The sequence below is a fragment of the Callithrix jacchus genome, chromosome 14, assembly GCF_049354715.1.
Source record: "Callithrix jacchus isolate 240 chromosome 14, calJac240_pri, whole genome shotgun sequence".
Lineage (NCBI taxonomy): Eukaryota > Metazoa > Chordata > Mammalia > Primates > Cebidae > Callithrix > Callithrix jacchus.
The window spans coordinates 60,622,569-60,640,309 of record NC_133515.1 but is presented as its reverse complement, the minus strand read 5'-3'; the positions used below and the strand labels follow the sequence as shown (position 1 = coordinate 60,640,309).

Here is a 17,741-nt window from a genome sequence, read left to right as displayed (position 1 = left end):
ATATCCACTAAGATGGCTCTACTTTAAAAAAGCAAGCAAGCAAACAAACAAACAGAACACAAGTGGTGAGAACACAGAACCCTTGTGCATTTGCAGAATGGAATGTAAAATGGTGCAGCTACTGTGGAAGAGTCTGGCCGCTCTTCAAAAACATAAGCACAGAAATACCACATGGTCTAACAACTCTACTTCTAGGTACATAACCTAAAGAACTGAAAGCAGGAACTTAAACAGGTACTTATACAAACATCAATGTTCAGAGCAGCATTAGTCACAATAGCCAAACGTGGAAACAACTCAAATGTCCATCAAACAGATGAATGTGTAACAGATGAATAATATAACATGAATGAGAAATTCATTCATTCAACTTGAAAATACTACATAACATGAAATAAGCCAGAGACAAAAAGATCTACGATCCAACTTATGTGAGCTATCTAGAATGGGCAAATTCAGAAACAGAAAGTTGACAGTGGTTGCAAAGGATGTGGAGAGGGGAAAATGAAGTGTTGTTAAAGGGTACAGACTTTCAGTTTTCTATGATGAAAAGGATTCTGGAGAAAAATGGTGGTGATGGTTGCACAAGGGTGTGAATGTATGTAATGCCACTGAACTGCACACTTAAATGGTTAAAATAGTACATTTTTCATTATGTCTATTTTACCACAATAATAAAAAAAAGTGGTGGAAAAACTGCACAGGGTAATCACATAAATGTTTTCAATTGAGTTTCTACTAATTTTACCCACTCACTGGTTTTCAAGAGTTTAATGCCCTGAGTGCGTTCATCTTCTTCACCAATTCCATTTTCCTCCATAACATGGTTCTGAATTTCTTCATCCACATCCATGAGAGGTTTCAATTTCTCCAGAATTCGAGCAGTAAACTCAGGGACATGAGGCGACGTGGTTGGCGCGGTATTTGGCAAAGAAACATCTATCATGAATATGTAGGTCAGCACACTGCAAAATAAAATACTTAATAATAGGAAAAGGTGCAACATTATAAATAAAAATGAGGACCAAAAGTTATGACCCAATCAAAGTAAACTGTCCCAAGACAATTCCTGGAGTGGGTCTTAGATTATGCCTCTGTGTAAAAGAAGCCTTATAAACAGGTGTTGTGACTGCTCATCTCTGGCTTCTGAGCACACTGCTGTACTAGCTTATATTCAGAGTGTTTCATCTTGTTTCCCACGACACAATAGCAAACAATTTGAAAAAGACACCGTGACACCCAATGACAACATAACCAGCATGTATTATTAGCTATTACAATGACAATTAAAAAGAAAAAGAATTCGAGAAGTATACCACAGAGAAAACAGTACCTACCTTCCTATTCTTTCTCTGACATTTTTGTAAACCTGGGTGAGTTTGGGTTCCAAGTACTTTAGTAGTCTGTGCAATAGTTCAGGCACCCTCCATTCTTGCTGGGCAAGGCCACCTTGTAGTACATAAAGTCGGCTAAAATTAAAGCATAGTAGCATTATATTGGAGGCCCTTTCTGCCTTTACATATTGGCAATACAGATAGACAATATCTGTATTTCACTTAAAACTTTTTCATTTTCTCAACTAATAAATAATGTAATATCTACAATTCAAAATAGCCTCTTTATGATGATTCTATTTTTCCTACATTATTTTCTCTGTATTCACGTTTCATCTCCACTACTAGACAACTGAAATACTGACTTAAGAATATTCAGGGAGTAATCTTTAAACATCAGAATTCAAGTTTTCTCACTAATTAAGTACTTCTTTTTAATGAAATTATCCATATTTCTAATGCCTAACTTTCTACAGCACCATATGCCCCAACCAAGGCAGTTTTTCCTTAAAATGATTACTCTCTCTTTGTATCTTTTAAGCAGGAAAAAGTGAAAAATAAGATATGATGAAATTAATATTGTTACGATACAAAAGGCAATTCCAATAAAAGATATGACAGCAAAGAATGCTGACTCTAATTTGTGTTTAAGTTGCTTAGGTTCCCTACATCTTACTTACTTATCCAACTGATAAATAACTCTAAGTATCATATGTTGTATGGAACCAGATCACATCACCTTCCAGAACAAAGTAATTATTTCATCTAGACTTTACAAGTATAGACCATTCATTTCCATTTATACATCAGTTAACACAAACTGCTGTATACCTCATAGATTTTTTTTGTGTTAACCTCACAGATTTTTAAAAAAATTTACCACGCATCTACAAACGATCCTCCTTCTCCACTCAACGGTGATTCCAACAGCAGTTCAAAAAGCCAATGAAGTTTCCGGGGATCTCTGCTTTCCTGTGTTTAAAATATGAAGTAACAATTAAACAGGGGATCTACAATTCTGTAAATAAATCATATTCAGTTATTTAATTTTATTTTTGAGAACAGATCTAACTCAGTTGCCCAGGCTGGAATGAAGTGGTGTGATTACCTCCCAAGCTCAAGTAATCCACCAGCCTCACACTCTCAAGTAGCTGGGTGACTACACCTGGCTAATTTTTTGTTTTTTTTTTTTTTTTGAGACGAAGTTTCACCCTTCTTACCCAGGCAGGAGTGCAATGGCGTGATCTCGGCTCACCGCAACCTCCGCCTCTGGGATTCAGGCAATTCTCCTGCCTCAGCCTCCTGAGTAGCTGGGATTACAGGCACGCGCCACCGTGCCCAGCTAATTTTTGTATTTTTAGTAGAGATGGGGTTTTACTATGTTGACCAGGATGGTCTCGATCTCTTGACCTCGTGATCCACCCGCCTCGGCCTCCCAAAGCGCAGGGATTACAGGCGTGAGCCACCGCGCCCAGCCCTGGTTTTTTTTTTTTTATAAAGACAGAGTCTCCCTATGTTGCCCAGGCTGTTCTCCAACTCCTGGCCCCAAGCAATTTTCCTGCCTCAGCATCCCCCCAAAGTGCTACAATTAAAGATGAGAGCCACTGCACCCGGCCATATTCAATTATTTTAGAAATACTAAAAACATATGTAAGTATAGTCACCCCTTGGCATTTGTGGCAGACTGGTTCCAGAACACCCTTAGGATACCAAAATCCACAATGTTCAAGTCTGATGGTGTAGTATTTACAATAACCTGTGCACATCCTTCCTGTACACTAAGTCTTCTCTAAAGTATTTGTAATACTAATACAATGCAAATAGTTGTTATACTGTATTGGTTATGGGATAATGACAAGAAAAAAAGGTCTATACATGTTCACTAAAGACACAACTATCCTTCTCCCTTGGTCCCCTGCAAATATTCTCCATCTCAGGTTGGTTGAAACCACAGATGTGGAACTCATGTATATGGAAGGCTGGCGGTATAGAAGAAGAAAATCAAATGAAAACTGATAGGTGACTCAAATTCAAGTATAATTATCATAGCTCATGTTAACAGTAAGAAAACTGTTGACAGCTAACTGGATTATCTTCAGTCAAAGTACACAAGCTATGGATGTATCTGGTATAAAAAAATAATACCTAGGCCAGGTACAGTGGCTCACGCCTGTTAATGCTAACACTTAGGGAGGCTGAGGCAGGTGGATCATGAGGTCAGGAGATTGAGACCATCCAGGCTAACACAGTAAAACCCCGTCTCTACGAAAAACACAAAAAATCAGCTGGGCACGCTGCACACACCGGTAGTCCCAGCTACTCGGGAGGCTGAGGCAAGAGAATCTCTTGAACCCAGAAGGCAGAGGTTGCAGTGAGCTAAGATGGCATCACTGCACTACAGCCTGCGCGACAGAGCAGGACTCTGTCTCAAGAAAAAAAAAATCTATAAACTTGTATGATGTGGCTTTTACTATACGTAAGTTACATTTCCAAATACATGATTGTCACTTAATTTTAAAATGCATTACCACAGCAGAGAAGATATAATAATCACTTAAGAGTTATCTCTCAAGACTCATATGAAAGGCTAAATGGAACCATCTCCAATTACATAAGATGACAGAAGTATGAACAAACTTTCAAGATTCAAGAAGTGAGTTACCTCACTTAGAATAATAGTCTCTAGGCCAGACAAGGTGGCTCATGCCTGTAATCCTAGCACTTTAGGAGGCCAAGGCAGATGGGATCACCTGAGGTTAGGAGTTCAAGACCAGCCTGGCCAACGTGGTGAAACCCCCATCTCTACTACAAATACAAAAATTATCCAGGTGTGGTGGTTGCCACCTGTAATCCCAGCTACCTGGGAGGCTGAGGCAAGAGAATCGCTAGAACCTGGGAGGCGGAGGTTGCAGGGAGCAGAGAATGCACCATTGCACTCCAGCCTGGGCAACAAGAGTGAAATTCCATCAAAAAAAACAAAAAACAAACAAACCAAGTATCTAATCCCATGGAAATAAAAAATTTAAAAACAAAACCAAAAAAGACTGAAGAAATGTTATGAAAGTTCACACACTTTGAGAGACAGTATCAAACATTATTTTGAATAGATTAGTTAGACAAAGAAAGATGTTGGAGAACTTACACAGGACGTTGCTATACAAGCTCCCCAGTCATTGTAAGTTTCTACGGTAATGTTGGACAGTGCTGTTCTAAGCAGAGGGCACAGAAGCTCCCAAAGCTTCTCCACCTACTCAAAACAAAATATATGGTTAAGAGTTAGTGACACTCAGAACTCTTCAAATATCTTTCTTTACCTGGAAATGTACACACACACACACACACACCAGCGCTACATCATTTACTCTATTGCCCAGACTAGAGTACAGTGGCACAATCATACCTCAATGCAGTCTTAAGCTTCTGAGTTCAAGTGATCCACTCGCTTTAGCCTTCCAAGTAGCATGGACCATAAGTGTGTGCCACTATACCCAGTAATTTTTTTTTTAATTTTTCATAAAGATAGGATCTTCTGGTCAGGAACGGTGGCTCACACCTACAATGCCAGCACTTTGGGAGACCAAGGTGGGTGGATCACGAGGTCAGGAGCTCGAGACCAGTCTGGCCAACACAGTGAAACCCTGTCCCTACTAAAAATACAAAAAATTAGCCAAGTGTGGTAGTGTGTGTGCCTGTAATCCCAGCAACTTGGGAGACTGAGGCAGGAGAATCACATGAACCCAGGAGGCAGAGGTTGCAGAACCGAGATTGCTCCATTGCACTCCAGCTGGGGCGATAATGTGAGACTCTCACTCAAAAAAAGACAGGATCTTCTATGTTGCCCAGGCTGGTCTTGAACTACTACCCTCAAGCAATCTTCTCACCCTGGCCTCCCAAAGTGCTGGAATTATAGGCATGAACCAGCATGCTTGGCCCTAATTATTTTTTAAAGCACCTGAATAATCCAGGAAAGTACCTTACTTCCTTATCCTCATACATATCCAAGTATAGGTGAATTTTTTTCCCCCAAAAATATTCAGAAAAGAGTAAATACTTTATACGGCTCTTAAAAAAAAATCTCTTGGCTGCGTGCAGTGGCTCGTGCCTATAATCCCAGCACTTTGGGAGAGTGAGGCAGAGGGATCCCTTGAGATCAGGAGTTTGAGACCAGCTTGGCCAACATGGCGAAACCCTGCCTCTACTAAAAATACAAAAATTAGCTGGGTGTGTCGGTACGTGCCTCGGGAGGCTGAGGTTGCAGTGAGCTGAGATCATCCCACTGTACTCCAGCCTGGTCAACGAGCGAGACTCCGTCTCAAAAAAAACAAAATAAAAATTTCTCATATAACTGATATTCTTAAAAATCTTGTATAATAGTACACTAGGCTGAAACAAAACCTCAATCAAGCCCTCAATGTTTATCAAGATCATTGGATTAAAACTTAAAAGAGGCAATGGTATTTAAACTTAATTTAGTAATTAGCCTGAGACATATCTTCAAATTCCAAGTCTTGGATAAACAGCCCTTAAAAACATGTACAGTTGTGCAGAGACTGCATTTATACACATAGATTTTCTTATAGGTTAATGAGCATACAAATCACCTTGAGGTCTTGATAAAATGTAGACTGATTAGGCCTGGCATGGTGGCTCAAGCCTGTAATCCAAGCACTTTGGAGGCCAAGGTGGGCGGATCACCTGAGGTCGGGAGTTCAACACCAGCCTGACCAACATGGTGAAACCCCATCTTTATAATTAAAAAAAAAAAAAAATGTAGACAGATTAATCTCAGGTGGGCCTGAGATCTTACTTACCCAACAAGCTCCCAAGTGCTAACCCTGCTGCAGGTCCATGGACTGTACTTTAAAAAGGACACACCTTGATTTCATCATTACACTGTGTGCATGTATCAAAATATCACATGTACCCCACAAACATGAACAGTTACTATTATTAATTTTTTAAGTTCCTAAAAAACATGAAAATTAAAAAAAAAAAAAAAAAATGAATTAAGGCCAGGCACAGTAGCTCATACCTGAAATCCCAGCACTTTGGGAGGCCAAGGTAGGCAGATCATTTGAGGCCAGGAGTTTGAGACCAGCCTGGCCAACATGGAGAAACCCCACCTGTATTAAAAATACAAAAATTAGCCTGATATGATGGTGCATGCCTGTAATCCCAGCTACTCAGGTGGCTGAGGCATTGCTTGAACTGGGGAGGTGGAGGTTCCAGTGAGCCATGATCACACCACTGTACTCCAGACTGGGTGACAGAGTAAGACTCTAGCTACAAAAATAAAAAAATAAAAAAAAAAAAAAGAATTAATCAGCAAAAAGGGTTTGAGACAAAATGTCCAGTGGCAGCACTGTTTTGATTTTACCAAAAAAAGCTTTACTCAATGAAGTTACAAGGAAAGATTTGTTTTGCAAAACAGGTAACTCAAGAGTGGCTTTAGTAATGTAATAAGTGACAAGAATACATGTGACATTTTAAAATAAAATTGTTTCTGGCCAGGCACAGTGGCTCACGCCTATAATCCCAGCACTTTGGGAGGCCGAGGCGGGTAGATCACGAGGTCAAGAGATCAAGACCATCCTGGTCAACAAGGTGAAACCCCGTCTCTACTAAAAATACAAAAATTAGCTTGGCATGGTGGTATGCACCTGTAGTCCCAGCTACTCGGGAGGCTGAGGCAGGAGAATTGCCTGAACCCAGAAGGCGGAGGTTGCGGTGAGCCGAGATCGTGCCATTGCACTCTAGTCTGGTAACAACAGCGAAATGGAGTCTCAAAAAAAAAAAAAATTTGTTTCTTATAAGCAAAAGTGTTCGCAGTCCTCCTAAAAGTTGACCAGAACCCTATTTGTGTTTCCTCTTTGATAAAATAGTGGTCTAGCTTATGTTCAGGTATTACTGGCATTTGACCAGGTTATTTTTAGTCTGGTGCATTTTGCTAACAAACTATCCTTAAGGAGGTGTGTGAAAACTAAATCTTACAATTAAAAAGAGGGATACTCTAAAAGGGAGAGTCAAACTCCAACTACCTAGAAGACTAGGCAAGTAATATTAATGAAAAGGAGGCTAAGAGAAAGAACTTAATGAGAAGATGGAATGGCTTCATGAAGAGAGAAGCACACATGTACCATCAGCGAAGTGACACAGTGCAATAATGCAGGACCAGAGTTCCAGGATCTTCTTCTTCTTCAAGACAAACTGGAATTCTTTTTTTTTTTTTTTTAATTTTTCCCCCAATGTGGGTAAATACTCATTAGGTTGTAATTGGTAATCAAAAGCAATGTCTACATATCAGCATATTTTATATCACTGAACATTTCATATTTTAATTATCAGTATCTAATGTGTTGGGAATTGCTACCAAAATGGATAATATAGCTTTAACAGGAAATGTTCTGTACAAATATTAAGACATCACCTTTTCAAATGTCCAATGCTTAGAACCTCTGATTAAACCAGCTATAATTTCTGCAACACATCGCTGGGTGCTTTCATGTGAATCTGCAACCAAACGTTCTAAATGGGGCTTCAGAACTGGCAGGAAGGCATCATCAAAATTCCTAAATATACCCTATAAAACAAAGACAGCTCTTCAGTATTCAAATGACTATGATCTCAATTATGATTATAATATGCCTGTAATTATTCTGTACATTACGAATGTGCTTCAAAACTCTAAGCACTCTCCCCTTTAGAACTAACTGCTTTAACAATGCCGGTAAGTTAAATAGTCAAGAATACTGTCATTTTACACATCACATTAAAACGTAAACACTGAAACAGACATTAGTAATCTTTCTGACTGATTAAAGTATCACACTTCAAAAAAAAAGCTACCAAACATAAAACACAAAGTTATTTTTTTTCTTTCTAGTGTCAATTAAAACAAACATTTAAGATAAATACATTTATCCCTTGGTGTACATGGGTAACTGGTTTCAAGATCCCCACCCCAGATTTCCAAAATGTTCAAGTCCCTTACATAAAACGGTATACTTGCATATAACCTATATACATCCTCCTGTGTATTTTATATCATCTTACGAGTACTTACAATACCTAATACAATGTTTGCTAACTGTATTATGTATTGTTATGTAAATACTTGTTATAATGTGTTGTTTAGGGAATAATGACAACAATGACAAGAAAATAACTGTACATATTCAGTGTAAATTCCAGTGCCATTTTACATAAAAACAGACTTTTAATCGAATATTTAAAAGTTATGAACCTACAAACTGAACAGTCACTAAGCATTACAAAGAGGATATGTAAATAATACACTTACCTTAAAGAGACAAAAACGTCGTGGATTAAACTTATCTTTTCCTTTTCTGTCTTCTAATGATAGAAAAGTAATTAACTGTTCAACAAATTTGGGATCAGAAAAATGATCAAATATAATCTGTTCTGCCTATAAAGTTAAAAAGAAGAATAATATTCAGGGTTTAAAATCCACTTAAAAACATTATTCTGAAAAAGTTAAAATTACAAGATTTTGACACTCAAATGTAGGCTGTATTTTTGTTTCAATGAATTTTTAGTTCTCATAGACTACAATGATTAAAGCTAAATCAGTAAGAATAAGCTAAAAGTTTTCCTGCAGATTCTCAAGTTTGAATCCTGTTTCTCACATTGTGAATTAAAAATCAACAAATGTTCTGCTTGGGAAATGAAGACTAAAAACTACTGTGATACTTGGTGTGCAATTTATTAAAATCCCCGAAACTATAAATCAAGTCCCAAAAATCACTTCTGTATTTAAGAAACACCAGAAGTTAAAAGGTAGACCATTTAGAATCAGAAAATGTTATACCACCATTAACTTTAGGAATATATAAACTTAAAAACCCTTTGTCAATTTTCTTTTCTTTTAAGACAGGGTCTCACTCTGTCACCCAGGCTGGAGTGCAGTGGCACAATCATGGCTCATTGCAGCCTCCACTTTCTTGGCTGAGGTGATTTTCCCACCTCAGCCTCCCAAGTAGCTGGGAATACAGGTATGCACAACCACACCCAGCTAATTTTTTTATTTCTTGTAGAGATAAGGTTTTGCCATGTTGCTCAGGATAATCTCAAATGCCTGGGCTCAAGTGATCCACCTGTCTCACACTTTCAAAGTGTTGAGATTACAGTCATGTGTGTCATGGTTCCCAGCCAAGTCAAGTCAACTTTCAAAGTGAAGTAAATTAAAAGAAGTTTAAGAAGTTTTAACCAAAACCTACCAACATGTATTTATGGAGTACCCATAATTTAGATGCAATAGAAAACTAAAAATCAGTTACTAACTTTTCCTTCAAAAAGCCTGTATCAGAACTGATATAAGGAATGAGCAGCAAACTACATAATGCAGTAGCCAAGGGAGTGCTGAATGAGGTAGTAACTCAATCTTAGATCCATCAAGATCTATGTCAACTGGCACTAGTATAAAGGGGTTGGGGAGAAAGGATTACAGTCACCAATATTTATGCAGTGCTATACTGAAAAACACAAATTATATTAAGAAAAAAACAAAGAAGAACTGAAGTGAGGTTGAGATAAATCAGTGGCCAAAAATAAGATGCATTTTAACCATGGTGAAATGGAATGCTTACCTCTGTCATATCCTCCCTGCTTCTGCCAAGCTTAGGCTGCTCTTCCACACCAGCATAAACAACCATATTCCTATATAGTAAGAGTTCATATTTATAATACGCATAGAAAAAAATATTAGAGCTTCATGGATAAAAGCATTAGAAGGCACTTTTAATGAACTCTAACTAGATGCTAAGTTGGGGAAATTAGTACAGCAATAACAGTCTAGGTCTTAAAAATCTATCAGATCACTGTGTCCTAAAGACAAATAGAGTCAGTAAGAGAGAAAAATAAGTATTTCTCTGGGTTGGTTTAGGCATATGTATTATCAATAGGTAGGAATATAATTTTGAGCAGCTATTAACAACCTCCTTAGCCACATAATCATGGGATTCAGAAAGGCTAAGGGTTTTAGTACAGGAAAGAGGCAGGAATGAGGCATAGCATTGGCAGGAGCAAAAGAAAGAGAGGACTAGAGAAGGGGAAAGAGAAAAGAACCTTCAAGTGCCTCGGAACCTCCCCCAGAATTGAAATATGATAAAACAGTTACATCAAAGGCATTTAATGATAAGGTCCGCATTAAGTTACTACTTACTTTGGCCAGGTGTAGTATCCCCAATGAGTTTTTTCCACAAAGCAACTTGACTCCCATTCTTTTTTAGTTCTTGGTATAGTTTTGCTATCATAATGCAACCAATGATTATCAGGCCTATCACCAGCAATAATTTGAGTGGGTTTAGGATATCCACCTAAGGAAAAGACAATGACATTTTGATGAATTTAAAAACATTCACCCAACAATTATTCTCCTAGTTCAATCAACAGTACCAGTGTAACTTTGTCTTCACAATACAACACTATTAAATTTTCTCAAGGCAAGACCACACCAATATGAGAAACTGCGGGCACATTTCAAAATAGAAAAGATGGGATTATCTACTAAATTGTGTTGAGTCACTTATTTTGGGGGAGAAGATCAAGTATAAAACATAATTTTATGTCAACTATTTAGATCTGAAATAATTTCAGACTTAACAGAGCTCAACGAATTCCCACATATCTTTCACCAAGGCACACCAAATTTTGACACTGTACCATGCATACTTTGATATTCTCTCTCTCCACACACACATACTTATCAAAACTATGAGAATAAACTATTGATACCACCTCAAATAACCAAAATATAATTCTAAAAAAAAATTTACATTAATACAGTAGAATTATTTCATCAATAGACTTTACTCTAATTTTGACAGCTGTCCCACTGAATGTACTTTTTATATATTAAAAAAAAAATTTAGGCTGGGCACTGTGGTTCACGCTTGTAATCCCAGCTCTTAGGGAGGGAGAGGCAGGAGGACAGCTTAAGCCCAGAAGTTCGAGACCTGCCTGGGCAATATAGCGAGACCCCACTCTCCACAAAAAGGAAAAAAAAAAAAAATTAAAAATTTTTCTTCTGGACTACAATCCAATCCAGGATTAAACATTGCATTAAAGAAAATAAAGATATCATATAATTAATGCAATGTTTTAATCTTGAATTGGAGACCAGAAACATTTTATTCTTTTGAAAAATTCTGGTAATACAGTAAGGTATAAGGAAGAAAATTCACCTTGTCCCTAATCCCACAACCCAGAGAGAAACATTTAACAAACTAATAACAGGAATTTAAGTATTTGAAATATAGTTGATGAAATAATTATTATAATTGTTTAGTGGGTGAGATAAATAATATGAAGACAGAAATAGTCAATCTATTTTTGTAAATACTTATCACTAGCTTTTGATAAGTCAACTGTTTCCTTCATAATGTTATTTCATATTTTGTGTTAATATCCATAGAACAACATTTGAGGTCAAGAACTAGAATTTATACATTACAAGAAAATTTTCTGATTTTTATTGGAAAGCACTATTAATTGTTTTCGTAGTACTCACTGATTTCACAAGGGTTAATGGTCAGCTTTTTGTGCGTTCTTTTTAGCTGTTTAAGGATACCGGCAACAGCTGAGATAGCCATCTAGAAAAGAAAACAGGTAAAGGTATGCAATCATAAAAAAATTTTAAATCCCTTCAACGGTTGCCTCCTTTACTCAAAGCACAACTGGATTCTGTTTCTTTAAAAAAACACCTCACCTATTGACATCTGGCAGTACAGCCATATGAGTGCTAATCTGACTTGGAATGAATTATTTGCAGTTCTTACTCCACAATCTTGACCCATGCAAGTCTCTTGAACTAAAAGAACTTTGACACTTTCTTTGTTAAACCAATACCTGCTCATTCTTCAAATCTTAGCCTCAGGGTATATGTAAAGGTCTTTCTCCAATGTATCAGCTTAGGCCATCTGCCCAACCCCTACCTCACCTCTAACACTTGGGAGAGCAAAAAGCTGTACCCTCAGGTTTCTTGTGCCTCCTGAAACACTGCACACCTAATTTTCTAATTTTTCAATCGTTCCCATTAGCCTATAAACTTATTCCCTGCTATATCCCCAGTGTTCAAACACAGGGACTAAACATGTCCCTATATATTTGTTAGATGAATCATTATCATCTCTAAACCAATAGGGGGAGATCTCAAATCAATATACTTCAAGATATTTATTAACCAAGTATGTATTGTTTGTGAAGAATTTAAAGACTTCAAGTACGTACATATTCTTAAATCCAAGACTGGAGCTAAAACAAGGTACCTACCTTTCTAACTACGATTGCATCATGGTTGAGATTCTCAACAAAAAACCGTATGGCGCGAAGAGGCAACACTCGGTCATCTCTCAGCAGTAGAGACAGCAGCCCAATGCCTATATGTTCAAATTTCCAGGGCCTTAAAAGAGGGAGAAATGACAAAGTATATCACACATAAAATCACAAGAAAAAAATATCTGTATGTGAAACACATTATAATTTTAAGTTGCTCAAGAATTAAAAAAGGTCTACTGAAGAACACTGCTCCTACCATTAATCTCAAACTTTCCCTCCATCTCCTCTCCTCTTAATCTGCTGCCAAATACACAAACCAGAGTATAATTTTTTTTTTTTTGGTGACACAGTCATTCATAGCCTTCATGTAGAAAACACCTGTAGTATTTAAGACAAATGCTGTGAGAATTATAAAAATCTTTTCCACTTACAGGTTTCTTTGCTCCACACCATCTAGCAAGGCGTCTACCAAATTTTCATAGTTCCTTAAAAAAAAAGAAATCAGGTGAGGTATTATTTTACTATAATTCTAAAACGAACATCAAAAAATATTACAGAAATTCAAATTCTAGCCTAATTCACTCTCTGTCCTCACTTCTCACCACCTGACTGTAAAGGACCTGGTGAGAAACAAGCCAGAATTAAAGTAGACAGGTGAACAGAGATGCTGGGAAAAGCTCATAAAGGGCTAGGGAGAGGAAACTTAACTTTTCCTGAGTGGACATGCACAAGTAACTCTGTAAGCAGTAATCTATTAATTGGCCGTAATACACGTACACACACACACACACACACACACACAAATACACCAGGTATCTGAAATATATTAGGTAGGCTATAAGAGTTTATTATATATAGACATTCCATAAAACAAATAGGCATACTCATATACTAATTTTAAGGCAAAGACAAAATCAAGTTAGGAAGACCCTTGAGTGTCATCACTGAAGCACTGAAGTGCTTTGGTACCGAGAATCCAAAAACAATTATTAAAATCCTGATACCAAATTTGACCAAAAAGTCATTACTATTATCTTATACAAGAACTATAAAATGATACATTTGTTAAGCTTGAATTTAGGATTTAATGACTGATGTGTACCAGTTATGTAGTTTCTGAAATATTACTACCTTTAAAAAATGAAAGATAACTCACTAGAAAAAAAGATATGATAGTGAAATAACTTTATGCTTTGTTTATTTGAGACAGGGTCTAGCTCTGTTACTCTGATTGTGCAATGGCACAATCTCTGCTCACTGTAATCTCTGCCTCCTAGGTTCAAGCAATCCTCCCACCTCAACCTCCAGAGTAGACGGGGCTATAAGCATGTGCCACCATGCCTGGCTAATTTTTGTATTTTTTGTACAGACAGGGGTTAACCATATTGCCAAGGCTGGTCTCAAACTCCTGAGCTCAAGCGATCCTCCCACCTCAGCCTCTCAAAGTGCTGTGATGACAGGCATAAGCCACCGCATTTGGACTTATTTTTAAGATGGTGTTTTATAACTCCAGAGCTTAAAAAGGAAAAGTAGAAACTTTTGTAATAATTATCTCTAAACTTTTTTGTATTTTTTTCAGAAGTCAATGTGTAAACATCATTAAGCAGTTATGGTATACATCTGTATTTCAGAGATGTTAAAAACTTACGGCCAGGCACGTTGGCTCACGCCTACAATCCCAGCACTTTGGGAGGCCAAGGTTGGCAAATCACTTGAGGTCAGGAGTTTGAGAGCAGCCTGGCCAATGTGGCGAAACTCCATCTCTACTAAAAATACAAAAATTAGCTGGGTGTGGTGGTGCATGCCTGTAATCTCAACTACTTGGGAGGCTGACACACAAGAATCGTTTACACCTGAGAGGTGGAGGTTGCAGTAAGCCAAGATTATGTCACTGTACTCCAGCCTGGGCGACAGAGCATGACTGTCTCAAAAAAACCCAAAATTTACTATCTATAACGTCATCTACTGAAGCACACCATGCATCAATTACCTTACGGCATCAGCATTCTTTTCTTGTTGGCGTTTAAGTCCTTCCTTAATTTTTTCTGGGCTAAGCAATATCTGGTTGATAGAGGGATTTTTTGACTGCTGAAGTAATTCCGCTATTGCAACACATGATTTTGGAATCTTGTTAAAAAGAAAAAAGCAGGAAAAAAAATGAAGTTCTGATGCATACTACGTCGATGAACCTGGAAAATGTTATGCTAAGAGGCCAGACACAAAAGTCCACATATTTTCTTATTCTATTTATATAAAATATTTAATAATGGGCAAATTTGTTGAGAAAGAAAGTGGTTTCCGGGGGCTTCGGGTATGGAAGAATGGCAAGCGACTGCTATTAGTTACTGGTTTTCTTCTGGGGTGATGAAACATTGTGGAGGTCAGAAATGGTGGCTCATATCTGTAATCCCAGCACTTTGGGAGGCCAAGGTGGGAGGACTGCTTGCAGCCAGGAGTTCAAGACCAGCCCTGGGAACATAGCAAGACCCTCGTCTGTATAAAAAAAATTTTTAATTAGCTGGGCGTGGTGGTGCATACGTAGTCCTAGTTACTTGCAAAGTGGAGGCAGGGGATGATTATGCCACGGCATGCTAGCCTTGGGGGACAGAATGAGAATGAGAAAAAAAGAAAAAGAAAAATGTTCTGGAATTCGAGTGGTTACACAGTGCTGTGACTATACTATTGTGGATACAACCTGTACATATTAAAGGGGTGATCTTTATGATATGTGAATTATATCTCAATTAAACATTTTCTTCTAAAAAATATAGGCCAGGCACAATGGCTCACGCCTGTAATCCCAGCATGTTGGGAGGCTGATGTGGGTGGATCACAAGGTCAGGAGTTCGAGACCAGCCTGGCCAATATGGTGAAACCCCATCTCTACTAAAAATATAAAAACTAGCTGGGTGTGGTGGCACGCGCCTGTAGTCACAGTTACTCCAGAGGCTGAGGCAGGAGAGATGCAGTGAGCTGAGATCGCGCCACTGCACTCCAGCCTGAGCAGCAGAGGGAGACTCCGTCTCAAAAAAAAAAAAAAAAAAAAAAAGAAAGAAAAGTAGAATCTAATGACAGTCGCAAATAGCAAGGCTGTGTTTAATTTAAAAGGTATACATTTATAGCAGTGGTTTTTAAAACAGGGGAGGGATGTCAACCATAGTCCCTTTGGCAAGAGAGGGATTCTAATACGCTCACCCCCACATTCTGAGGGGGTATAAATACAGATTTGCAAGTTCTTAGAAAATCTGCTATAACGCTCAACCTGAGCACTACTGAAAGTTATATTCTTTATTCTTTCATTTGTCAAATCATTCTATTTTACTTTTCTTCACTATAAACTACGAACTCAGTAGTTGATCTTTTGTGACTCTGGCTAGCATGGTAAACCTCCTAAAATATAATTCTATGAAAAAATGAAGCTGTGGGTACACACAAAATAAGGGTGAATACAACAAATTAATAATCCTTTGTGGAGCCCTGGCTGTCTCCCCACCACGCTCCAACCTGCTACTCTATCCTGTTATCTATAATAATGATCAATGAAAGTACAAAAAGCAAACAGGTAACAAATGCTTTAAAAAAAAAAAAAAACCACACTGGAATCAAATGCCAAGAATATTACTGGAAAAAAGGCAAGAAAAACAAAGGGCATTTTAACAAGGCAGGATTTCCACTAAGACTTGAATAAGAGAATGGTTTTGCTTACTGTGAAGTCCAGGCCAATTGTTTCATACTGCCTGTGAATCTTTTCTGCAAGATCATCGAACAGTCTCACTATTGATGGCTTTTCCAGGGACATTGCTTGGCTAAGCCCTGAAGAAACAATCGCTGGCCAAGTCTGTACAATACAGTCCCAATCATGAAGGTTTGCCAAGCACACACCACTGTGATTTCCAAGTAGACAATACAAGGCACCCTGCAGGAAAAAAAAAAAAAATTTTATATGGGAAGTAAGAGACATCATGTAGGTGTAGCCAACGCACCTACATGTTGGTTTTAAATGTGTATTGATTACTTAAATGCTTAACATTGGTTAGGAAAATATGTTCACATATTTAACATGTTGCTTTTAGAAACACGAGCCTCACATTTAAGTGGCATCCATTAATATTTTTTTCTAGGTTATTTAATACAGAGTTTGGGACAAGTGAGGTGGCTCATGCCTGTAATTCTTGCATTTTGGGAGGCCAAAGCAGGCAGATCGCTTGAGCTCAGGAATTCAAGATCAGCCTGGGCAACATGGTGAAACCTCTTCTCCACAAAAAATATAAAAGTAAGCTGGGCATGGTGGCACACGCCTGTGGTCTCTGTTACTCAGGAGACTGAGGTGGAAGGATCACTGGATCCTATAAGGTCAAGGCTACAATGAGCCATGTTTGTGCCACTGTACTCCCGGTCTGGGTGACAGCCAGACCCTGCCTCCAAAAAGAAAAAAAAATTTGCTCAAAGAATGCCTATTAATAAGGTAATAAAGAAATGTAAGGATGTTTCTAAGAACATATATTCCATTCTAATTTTCTTCAACTATATCACAAAAAACACAAAATGTGCTACTCTTAAAATTTAGAGTCTAATGTTTGATGTCTGAAATAATTTAGTGAATAGTTAACACGTGGTTGCTGAGTAATTTACAAAGTACACAAACTAAACGATACTGCGTATTTATTACTCATAAAAGTCCAATTAATCACAATGATTCCAATGACAGCAAGTATCCTTTGATGACAGCAGCTATCATTTCTACAATGCTCCTTTTTCCTAAAAAAGAGTTACTAGTATCAAAACATTTGATTTCACCTCACTTGATTCCAATCTAGCTTGTTACCCACCTTGTATTCCGTTCCTCTGTACAGGTTCTCCATAAGGTCACTGAAAACCCTGATTTTGCCAACCTAATAAGATATTTTCCTATTTTGACTGTACTTGAGCTCTCTAATTTTGTCAATTTACACTGCTCTCATTAAGGTCAACAACAGAATAGTCAATGAGTCAAACCTACACTCTCGAATTGTACATCTGCATCAGGGGTCAGCAAGTATTTTCTATAAAGGGTCAGAGAGTAAACAGCAAGGCCATTGTCTCTGTCTCAACTACTCTTCTCTGCCACTGTAG

The 17,741-nt window shown here is 37.8% G+C and overlaps 1 protein-coding gene across 13 annotated transcripts in view; it reads right to left on the bottom strand.

Annotated features, from left to right (window-relative positions):
• The window catches only part of PSME4 (proteasome activator subunit 4), a 109,413-nt gene that overhangs the window by 20,781 nt on the left and 70,891 nt on the right, over window positions 1-17,741 (bottom strand). For all 13 annotated transcript variants that reach the window (XM_002757750.6, XM_035272593.3, XM_035272594.3 and 10 more), the window contains 13 exons: window positions 16,336-16,545; window positions 14,620-14,756; window positions 13,061-13,114; window positions 12,624-12,753; window positions 11,863-11,944; window positions 10,516-10,669; window positions 9,941-10,010; window positions 8,635-8,760; window positions 7,762-7,914; window positions 4,477-4,581; window positions 2,215-2,306; window positions 1,338-1,469; window positions 757-965 (listed from right to left, as the gene is read on the bottom strand). In XM_002757750.6, the coding sequence (XP_002757796.1) occupies window positions 757-965; window positions 1,338-1,469; window positions 2,215-2,306; window positions 4,477-4,581; window positions 7,762-7,914; window positions 8,635-8,760; window positions 9,941-10,010; window positions 10,516-10,669; window positions 11,863-11,944; window positions 12,624-12,753; window positions 13,061-13,114; window positions 14,620-14,756; window positions 16,336-16,545 (1,654 nt within the window). The remainder of the gene's footprint in view (window positions 1-756; window positions 966-1,337; window positions 1,470-2,214; window positions 2,307-4,476; window positions 4,582-7,761; window positions 7,915-8,634; window positions 8,761-9,940; window positions 10,011-10,515; window positions 10,670-11,862; window positions 11,945-12,623; window positions 12,754-13,060; window positions 13,115-14,619; window positions 14,757-16,335; window positions 16,546-17,741) is intronic.